This window comes from Manis javanica, chromosome 11 (genome assembly GCF_040802235.1).
Source record: "Manis javanica isolate MJ-LG chromosome 11, MJ_LKY, whole genome shotgun sequence".
In the NCBI taxonomy this organism is placed as follows: Eukaryota; Metazoa; Chordata; class Mammalia; order Pholidota; family Manidae; genus Manis; species Manis javanica.
This window is the reverse complement of record NC_133166.1, coordinates 2588516-2599707: the sequence shown is the minus strand read 5'-3', so window position 1 is coordinate 2599707 and position 11192 is coordinate 2588516. Positions and strand designations below refer to the sequence as shown.

Here is an 11192-nt window from a genome sequence, read left to right as displayed (position 1 = left end):
ATAGATTAGACAAGATACACAAGACACAAAAAAAGATTAATAAATTTAAATTTTGTTTAAATAAAAAGTTCTGCACCACCAAATATATCATGCATGAAAATTAAATACAAACTACAAACAGGTTGAAAATATTTGCACCTGGTATATCATTAAGAGTTTAGTAACTAATACAGAATACACGAATAGCTGTTACAAATATAGGAATTAAAGATAAAAAGTAACACCTTAAAATTGGGCAGAGGATATGGCCATACAACTGAAAGAAAAAAATCTCCAACTATTATCAAAGCGTTTAGAAACATTTCACTTTGCTTGGAATGGCATAGAAAATAGCTGAAAAACACTGCTATATGAACAAGCATGTATAATCTAAAAGTGTTTAGTGAAAATTAAAATAAATTAAAGAATGATACATAGAGTAAATTCATGTTTATTGAGTTTATCTGGCAACATAATACTATATAATTCTGTGTATATATAAACACGAACAAATATTAAGACTCTACATGAGGATAAAAAACATTTAATTTATCTTTGAGTTCCATGCAGGAAATGAGGAGAGGAACAGAATGAGGCAGGGAGATCTCAATTTAACAGTATCTGAGCATCTGAAACATTGGAAATAAGAGGTGTATTGTGTGTTAATCTTGTACAGGTGGTCTTTTCATTTATTTAGCAAACGATTCCTTGTAGAAAACGTTCCTGATTGCTCTTTTAACATCTTTGTTGCGTAGGCTATAGATGAAAGGGTTTAACATGGGGCTCACAAAGATAAAAAAGACAGCTGCAATTTTTCCCTGCTCTACTGATGCCTCAGAAAGGGGTCTCACATATGTGCAGAACAACGTCCCGAAAAAGACGGTGACAGCGGTCAAATGGGACCCACACGTGGAGAAAGCTTTTTGCCTCCCATCAGCAGAGCGGATACGCAGAATGGCTGTGAAAATGAAAATGTAAGACATGAGAATGATGGTGAGAGAGCAGGTGAGGTTGGAACCAGCCCCCACGAACATGGTAATTTCTTTGACATAAGTATCCGAGCAGGCAAGGCCTAAGAGAGGTGGTTCTGTACAATAAAAGTGGTTGATCTCATTGGGTCCACAGAAGGAGATACGAAGCATCAGGATGGTCTGGACCAGACCATTTGCAAAGCCATTAATATAAGGAGCGGCAACAAGAGAGAGGCAGACACGTCTGGACATTTGGCTGTTATACAACAAAGGCTTGCAGATGGCCACGTAGCGGTCATAAGCCATCACTGTGAGCATGTAGTAGTCTGTGATCCCCAGGACAATGAAAAAGTGGAATTGTATAAAGCAACGAATGACAGATATAGTTTTTCTCTTGGATAAGAAATGAACCAGCATCTGAGGAGAGACACTGGTGGTGTAACAGAGGTCCACAAAGGAGAGGTGGCTGAGGAAGAAGTACATTGGCGTGTGGAGTTTTGAGTCACTTCTAATTACCAAAATCATGCTCACGTTGCCAATCACGGTGATCAGGTAGACGACTAGGAAGACCACAAAGAGGACAGGCTGCAACTCGGGGAGATCTGTCAGTCCCAGGAGAATAAACTCAGTCACTGCCGTGTGGTTTTCCTCTAACATTGTGTTTGTTTGGCTTCAAATGAGGGCAAAAGTAAAGGAAATAAAAATGCATTGGTCATTTATCTGTCATGCCCATCATGTCATATGATCCTTTTTTCTCTTCTCTCAAATTTATACATGCAGGTGGCATAAAGAAATAACCTAGCAAACATGCAATTGATAGTGGAAATATATAAATTAATATAGGGAGCTCCTTATATAAAAAGACAATCATATTTTAAATACTTCCCTACAAGCCTCTTCACATTTGAAAAGACTATCTTTTCTGCCAGTTTTAATTACATTTTTGTACTTTTGCTTGCCTTTAACAATTTCATTAATCATGGCTTTTATTTAAACTTGTGATCTTTTTTTCCACAATATACTATTTGATGTGGTCTCTAAGCGTCAGTCACTGAAGCTCATCTGCTTTTCACAGGTAAATTGATGTGGGGAGTGAAACTGCTGGATGGCACATATTGTTTTAAACTAGGATCTACTTACCTCTCTATCCTCAAGGTCATTTTCAAGCTCTTCCTTCCCCTGCCATGAATGACCATTCTCCCTGCTCCCATCTTCTGCAGGTGGCCTCACACCACCGAATCTTACTTCATTTTTAAGACTCAGCTCAGGGGCTTCTTTCCATCGTGTATTATTACCAATTGTTGTGGCAAAATTGTTTCATGGGCACAAATGTAAATCAGTGTTTTTTGTAAGAAAACATATAAGCACACATACACATATATGTATTGATATATATGTATGAGTTTATGCATGTTAGATTGATATTTACATACACATGTATTAGTGGTATAAAATAATCAGTAGGGGAGTGATCACATGAAATAATAATGTATTAAAGTTTCCCTGGTGGGAGAGGAGGAAATATTGAAAAACTGTTGACAAATTCTTAATGATTTTGTTGTAATTCTACCTCATTTAAACTCTTAAAAATATTAAGAAAAATTAACATGAATTCACTTTAAATTTTGAAAACATAAAACGCCACACTGAAATAATTACCATATTCACCATAAAACCGAGGAGACAAGACATTAGATACATGAAGTGCATCTCCCAACTTCTGCTCAGGATGCAAGTGATGGCAAACACCATCATGGAAATTTCTACATCCTCCTTCAATGACACATTCCCCAGTGTGGCAATAACATCCCCACTCTTATTATTAGCTACAATGCCATGGTCCAGGTCACTTTGTAAAGCACTTTGTAAATGCACCACTCAGCATCCCGTCCACTGCATTATCCCACTCTGCACATGTACACTTTGGACTTTCTGACCAGCTACAAAAATGCAAGCCAAGTTACCTAAATCAGTGGACTCATAAGTATTGTGTTTTTCTTTTTATTTAATTCATAAGACCACAGTGTTTATCATAACAGACCAATCTTTGGTCCTGGGATGGCACTTTTAATATATGTGTACTTCCTGGAACATTAACGAAGAGTCAAAATAATATTTCCATTTATATTTCACTGCGGGGAAAGGAGGCAGTGCAAGGAATGAATATTCCAGAAAATTCACTGGGTGCTTGAAGGGAATAACCATCCTTAACGAGCAGAACACAACATCTTAACCCGTTTTGAGCAAGGAAACACAGGAGCCCTGTCAGCAGACAGAGGTTGCTCTGGGAACGCCTGAGGCTTTGCACTCTTGACATGCAAGCTCACCCCGAGGCGCCCTCAGGTAGCTGCCCGCTGCCACGACCCAGCCACCCAGTCTAGAGGGTGGAATTCAGCTTTAACAAGGGTGACGTCTCCTTGCCATGTCATCATGGTTCATTTTGAAATGGAAACATGAATTTCAAGACATCTTCATGAAGTGCATTTTTAATTAACTTTAAATAATTACCATCGATGCTAAAACAAAAGTGGCCAATTTTCTAGGAAGGGGGTACAGAAGATCATAGATTAGGTTGTTTACAATTACAAAAAGGATCACTGTTAACTCAGAAGGAACCAAAATGGTTATTGAGCACCACCGCTTACTTTTCTTCATGAAGCAAGACAGTAAACATGCTTAGTTATTCAGAGTCCCCCAAGGGTACCAGTTACTGGGAGTCTGCAGCCAGGCTTCGGGGCTGGAAAACCCATACCCGCTTATTCCTACTGTGGCACTGGGAAAGTGAGTCATCTCTGTGTGCCCAGTTTTCCTTATGCATAAGATAAGATTACTAATAGTAACTTCCACTATGTGAGGCAGTTAATCTAGGTAAAATTTTAAAATATGTGTGACAGGTAGTGAGCCCTTCATTAAGTTGTAGCTACTATTATTTTGGTGATAAATCCAGGTCTAGTCTAAAAGAAGACTCAATATCAAAATGTGAGCGCTTACGGACAAGGAGCTTATTTAATCTGTAACTGTAATTGCCACCTAGAACAGTTCTTTCCCAAATGGACATGATCAATAATTACTGATTAAGTAAATGTTCTCTTTGGTCTCATACCATTTTCATTAAAATTACCACTCTTCTGTACATCTGTAAATACCGTACTCTGACAATATCACTGAAATTTAAATCCAGACATTTACTGATCCATCAGTATAAGTTTCAACCCATAATTACATTTATATTGATTAAAGTATTTATTTCTGGATTAAAAAATATCTTTTAACCATGCATAATCCTACCTGCCAAAGAGTGATTTCCCAGTGACAGCACAGACAGGGTGAACCTGAACACTTTATAATGGAATTACCATCTAAGGATCGCATCCCTGTGGTTCAATTATTTCTGGCAGAAACTCATTAAGACTGTGAAAAACCACTCTCTCTGTATTCCTCTGAAAATTCTGAGCTCCTTGAGGATGAGAAGTTTGCCCACTTGGCAGTATTATCAGAAATCAAGTCTCTCAGGAATGATGGAGTAATGGGATTGCTGTTTATTTTATGCATGAATGTCTTAATATTTTTTGACTTGGAAGAATATCAAGCTTTTTTACAACATATAAGAATAGTACATTTATGGGAAGAAAGTTTTGGAGTCTGAAAAACCATTGGAAGATCAATTAGCTTTTACTGACCTTGGAGTAGTTATTTATTGATCCCTAGGCATGTACTTTATCTTTAGAATAATAACATATACCTGTGGGAACATGATGGAAAGATTAAGTTTAAGTAGGATTTAATTTTGTGGACTATACTACATTAAAAAATGATGTTCACTGAAAGCATTAGTCTGTGTGAAAATACAAATAGTATATTATCCAAAGAAAAATCAATACTCAAACTTGTGTATGGCAAACGATTCCAAATTTGTTTCATGAATTTTAAGAATATGTACGCATGTCAATTATGAGAACATAACAAAATACAAACAAGTTTTTCATTGCTTTGGGTCATATCACTGATAAATGTTACTTCCTCATACCTTTCATAATTTTATTTACAGTGAAAATTTTGTCTAAATCCAGCCTTGTTCAATCAACTTAGAACTGAAAATGGAGCCCAGATTTCTAAACCTGCAGGTCATCTCAGTGAGTTTCTTGGAAACATTTCGAACACATTAGAGGAAACAGAGCAGTTGTTTTCACGTGGTCGTTTAGTATTATAGTCTTAACTAAAATCAGAGTGCACAATATTAGAAACCAAATGTTTCAGGCAATTTAAAAACAAGTTTCATATATATTTCAATATGCAGCCATCGACATGACTAATAATGTGAGAAATGATGTGGATGATTATATATCTCTTGATGACCTCCTTTACTGTTAATTTTCTCAATACAAATCTTTTTTTTGTTCTTGTTTTTGTTTTTGTTTTGAGAGGGCATCTCTCATATTTATTGATCAAATGGTTGTTAACAACAATAAAATTCTGTATAGGGGACTCAATGCACAATCATTAATCAACCCCAAGCCTAATTCTCAACAGTCTCCAATCTTCTGAAGCATAACGAACAAGTTCTTACATGGTGAAAAAATTCTTACATAGTGAATAAGTTCTTACATGGTGAACAGTGCAAGAACAGTCATATCACAGAAACGTTCAGTTTTGATCATGCATTATGAACTATAAATAATCAGGTCAAATATGAATATTTGTTTGATTTTTATACTTGATTTATATGTGAATCCCACATTTCTCCCTTATTATTATTATTATTATTATTATTATTTTTAATAAAATGCTGAAGTGGTAGGTAGATGCAAGATAAAGGTAGTAAACATAGTTTAGTGCTATAAGAGGGCAAATGTAGATGATCAGGTGTGTGCCTATAGACTAAGTATTAATCCAAGCTAGACAAGGGCAACAAAACGTCCACGGATGCAGATTTCTCTCAAAACAGGGGGGGTGAGGTTCTAAGTCTCACCTCTGTTGATCCCAAATTTCTCACCTGATGGCCCCCCTGCGACTGTGCCTGTCTTAGGTTGTTCCTCCCTTGAGGAACCTTACCCGTCTCTGGCTAACCAGTCATCTTCCAGGGCCATACAGGGAAATGTAAAGTTGGTAAGTGAGAGAAAAACAATATTGTTTGAGAAGGTTAGCTTTTAACTTCTTTGCAGATTTATGCCCTGTGGCTTTTATGCCCAGCATTTGTCTTGAGGTAATTTTACCACTTGGAAGAATTATGATACTTAGTAAATTCGATATGAGGCACAAATTTTACTTAAGGGTTGTAATTAGGAAGGAAGAAGAAAAGCTTTTGAAGTAGCAGACAGAAGAAAACATGATGAAGATTGATTATTTCTTTGACATATCTTCTTGTAGAGTAATATAAGCATGTATAGGTTTTAAACTACTTATTAAATTGTGCACACACATTAGCATAATGGGAATACAGCTACATAACCAAAGCAGACCTACAATTACCAGCCACCTCCAGTGAAACCAAGAAAACCAGTTAGGCACCCTAGGCATTTGTGAAAACTTATCAATGATACGATGGATATTGTTTAACTGAATTTGAATAGTTTGAGAAAAATCAGACAAATTAAAACAACACATTCCTGAGGACTGCTCACATCCCATATGTTCTTTTAACAGTAGATAGCCTGTAGTCGCAAGATTTTGGAGTGCTGCAAACTTGCACTTCTCCTGATTCGTGGTTGAGTTCCCTACAGTATAGATCCAGTCAAATTTGTTCTTTTACTGTATGCACAGGCAAGCTTAGATATCTCCTTCTTCATTCCAATGGCAAGTCCAGGAACCGGTGGGATGAATGGAGCTACAACTACAACAGCACCTGGATCTTTGTTGAAGTTTTTTGATGATCATCTTCTGGAATGACTCTTCCAGAGAATGTTGATGTTGGAAGTCTTTCTTCATATCATATCTTAATTCGTTTTCTGGGTAGCCAAAATCGGCTTTGATCCTCTGTATAAACACAAACAAACCCTTTTACCACACTTTGATATGCCCTTTATACCATTGTGAGGGACTTATTGGAGATCAGTACACAGGAACTGCTTTTTTTTTTCCAGAGAAAGGAATATTACCAGAAAAATGTACTTCCATAGCTGATCATCTGACAAACTTTAAATGATCAAAATTAAGGATATTTAAAGCATGCATTAATTGTTGATTTACAGTTAGTTTTATCCTATCAGGCAGTAAACACCCTTTTCTTTCTTTTTTTATCATTAATCTACAATTACATGAAAAATTTTAATGTTTACTAGGCTCTCCCCTATACCAGGTCCCCCCCACAAACCCCTTTAATGTCACTGTCCATCAGCATAGCAAAATGCTGTAGAATCACTACTTGTCTTATCTGTGTTGTTCAGCCCTCCCATTTCTCCCACCACACCATTATGCATGCTAATCATAATACCCCCTTTCTTCTTCCCTCCCCCTTATCCCTCCCTACCCACCCATCCTCCCCAGTCCCTTTCCCTTTGGTACCTGTTAGTCCATTCTTGGGTTCTGTGATTCTGCTGCTGTTTTGTTCCTTCAGTTTTTACTTTGTTCTTATACTCCACAGATGAGTGAAATCATTTGGTATTTCTCTTTCTCCGCTTGGCTTATTTCACTGAGCATAATACCCTCTAGCTCTATCCATGTTGTTGCAAATGGTAGGATTTAAGTTTTCTTCTTATGGCTGAGTAGTATTCCATTGTGTATATGTACCACATCTTCTTTATCCATTCATCTTCTGATGGACACTTAGGTTGCTTCGAATTCTTGGCTATTGTAAATAGTGTTGCGATAAACAAAGGGGTGCATCTGTCTTTTTCAAACTGGGCTGCTGCATTCTTAGGGTAAATTCCTAGGAGTGGAAATCCTGGGTCAAATGGTAAGTCTATTTTAAGCATTTTGAGGAACCTCCATACTGCTTTCCACAATGGTTGAACTAATTTACATTCCCACCAGCAGTGTAGGAGGGTTCCCCTTTCTCCACAACCTCGCCAAGATTTGTTGTTGTTTGTCTTTTGGATGGTAGCCATCCTTACTGGTTTGAGGTGATAACTCATTATGGTTTTAATTTGCATTTCTCTGATAATTAGTGATGTGGAGCATCTTTTCATGCGTCTGTTGGCCATCTGTATTTCTTTTTTGGAGAACTGTCTGTTCAGTTCCTCTGCCCAATTTTCAATTGGATTTTTTGTTTTTTGTTTGTTGAGGTGGGTAAGCGCTTTATATATTTTGGATGTCAAGCCTTTATCAGATCTGTCATTTACAAATATATTCTCCCATACTATAGGGTACCTTTTTGTTCTTTTGATGATGTCTTTTGCTGTACAGAAGCTTTTCAGCTTAATGTACTCACACTTGCTCATTTTTGCTGTTGTTTTCCTTGCCCGGGGAGATATGTTCAAGAAGAGGTCACTCATGTTTATGTCTAAGAGGTTTTTGCCTATGTTTTTTTCCAAGAGTTAAATGGTTTCATGACTTACATTCAAGTCTTTGACCCATTTTGAGTTTACTTTTGTGTATGGGGTTACACAATGATCCAGTTTCATTCTCCTACATGTAGCTGTCCAGTTTTGCCAGCACCATCTGTTGAAGAGACTATCATTTCACCATTTTATGTCCATGGCTCCTTTATCAAATATTAATTGACCATATATGTCTGGGTTAATGTCTGGATTCTCTAGTCTGTTCCATTGGTCTGTTGCTTTGTTCTTGTGCCAGTACCAAATTGTCTTGATTACTGTGGCTTTATAGTAGAGCTTGAATTTGGGGAGTGAGATGCCCCCTACTTTATTCTTCTTTCTCAGGATTGCTTTGGCTATTTGGGGTCTTTAGTGTTTCCATATGAATTTTTGAATTATTTGTTCCAGTTCATTGAAGAATGTTGCTAGTAGTTTCATAGGGATTGCATCAAATCTGTATATTGCTTTGGGCAGGATGGCCATTTTGACAATATTAATTCTTCCTAGACACGAGCATGGGGTGAGTTTCCATCTGTTAGTGTCCCCCCTAATTTCTCTTAAGAGTGACTAGTAGTTTTCAGGGTATAGGTCTTTCACTTCTTTGGTTAGGTTTATTCGTAGGTATTTTATTCTTTTTGATGTAATTGTGAATGGAATTGTTTTCCTGATTTCTCTTTCTATTGGTTCATTGTTAGTGTATAGGAAAGCTACAGATTTCTGTGTGTTAATTTTGTATCCTGCAACTTTGCTGTATTCCAATATCAGTTCTAGTAGTTTTGGAGTGGAGTCTTTAGGGTTTTTTATGTACAATATCATGTCATCTGAAAATAGTGACAGTTGAACTTCTTCTTTACCAATCTGGATAACTTGTACTTCTTTATTTTGTCTGATTGCCGTGGCTAGGACCTCCAGTACTATGTTAAATAACAGTGGGGAGAGTGGGCATCCTTGTCTAGTTCCCAATCTCAGAGGAAAAGCTTTCAGCTTCTTGCTGATCAGTATGATGCTGGCTGTGTGTTTATCATATATGGCCTTTATTATGTTGAGGTACTTGCCCTCTATTCCCATTTTGCTGAGATTTTTTATTATGAATGGATGTTGAATTTTGTCAAATGCTTTTTCAGCATCTATGGAGATGATCATGTGGTTTTTGTCTTTCTTTTTGTTGATGTGGTGGATGATGTTGATGGATTTTCGAATTTTGTACCATCCTTGTATCCCTGGGATGAATCCTACTTGGTCATGGTGTATGATATTTTTGATATACTTTTGAATTTGGTTTGCTAATATTTTATTGAATATTTTTGCATCTACATTCATCAGGGATATTGGTCTGTAATATTCTTTCTTGGTGGGGTCTTTGCCTGGTTTTGGTATTAGGGTGATGTTGGCTTCATAGAATGAGTTTGGGAGTATTCCCTCCTCTTCTATTTTTTGGAAAACTTTAAGGAGAATGGGTATTATGTCTTCATTGTGTGCCTGATAAAATTCCAAGGTAAATCCGTCCAGCCCCGGGGTATTGTTCTTGGGTAGTTTTTTGATTACCGTTTCAATTTCTTTGATCGTAATTCATTTTCTTAACTTTTCTGTTTCTTTCTGGGTCAGTCTTGGAAGGTTGTATTTCTCTAGGAATTTGTCCATATCTTCTAGGTTTTCCAGCTTGTTGGCATGTAAGTTTTCTTAGTAGTCTTTAATAATTCTTTGTATTTCTGTGGAGTCTGTCTTGATTTTTTCATTCTCATTTCTGATTCTGTTGATTTGTGTTGATTCTCTTTTTCTCTTAATAAGTTTGGCTAGAGGTTTATCTATTTTGTTTATTTTCTCAAAGAATCAGCTCTTGGTTTCATTGATTTTTGCTCATCTTTTATTCTTCTCAATTTTGTTTATTTCTTCTCTTATCTTTATTATGTCCCTCCTTCTGCTGACTTTAGGCCTCATTTTTTTCTTTTCCCAGTTTCGATAATTGCAATGTTAGACTACTCATTTGGCATTGTTCTTCCTTCTTCAAGTGTGCCTGGATCGCTATATACTTCCCTCTTAAGACTGCTTTTGCTGCGTCCCACAGAAATTGGGGCTTTGTGTTTTTGTTGTCATTTGTTTCCATATATTCCTTGATCTCTATTTTAAGTTGTTTGTTGATCCATTGATTATATAGGAGCATGTTGTTAAGCCTCCATGTGTTCGTGAGCCTTTTTGTTTTCTTTGTAGAATTTATTTCTAGTTTTATACCTTTGTGGTCTGAAAAGTTGGTTGGTAGAATTTCAATATTTTGGAATTTACTGAGGCTCCTTTTCTGGGCTAGTATGTGGTCTATTCTGGAAATTGTTCCATGTGCACTTGAGAAGAATGTATATCCCTTTGCTTTTGGATGTAGAGTTCTATAGATGTCTATTACTTCCATCTGTTCTAGTGTGTTGTTCAGTGCTTCCATGTCCTTACTTATTTTCTGCCCGGTGGATCTATCTTTTGGGGTGAATGGTGTGTTGAAGTCTCCTAAAATGAATGCATTGCAGTCTATTTCCCCCTTTAGTTCTGTTATTATTTGTTTCACATATGCTGGTGCTCCTGTGTTGGGTTCATATATATTTAGAATGGTTATATTCTCTTGTTGGATTGAGCCATTTATCATTATGTAATGTCCTTCTTTGTTTTGAAGTCTATTTTGTCTGACATTATTACTGCAACCCCTGCATTCTTCTCTCTGCTGTTTGCCTGAAATCTGATTGTCCATTCCTTGACTTTTAGTCTGTGCCTGTCTTTGGGCTTGAGG

At 36.8% G+C, this 11192-nt stretch overlaps 1 protein-coding gene across 1 annotated transcript; it reads right to left on the bottom strand.

The window, feature by feature from the left end:
* Nucleotides 1-668: 668 nt before the first annotated feature.
* On the bottom strand, nucleotides 669-1607 carry LOC108389303 (olfactory receptor 5M5-like). Its single transcript, XM_017647820.3, has one exon. The coding sequence runs from the start codon at nucleotides 1605-1607 to the stop codon at nucleotides 669-671; it is 939 nt and encodes a 312-aa protein (XP_017503309.3).
* Nucleotides 1608-11192: the final 9585 nt, after the last annotated feature.

What these genes read in the sequence shown, in the direction of transcription:
- LOC108389303 (XM_017647820.3), bottom strand. Translation starts at nt 1,607, where the DNA reads ATGTTAGAGGAAAACCACACGGCAGTGACTGAGTTTATTCTCCTGGGA.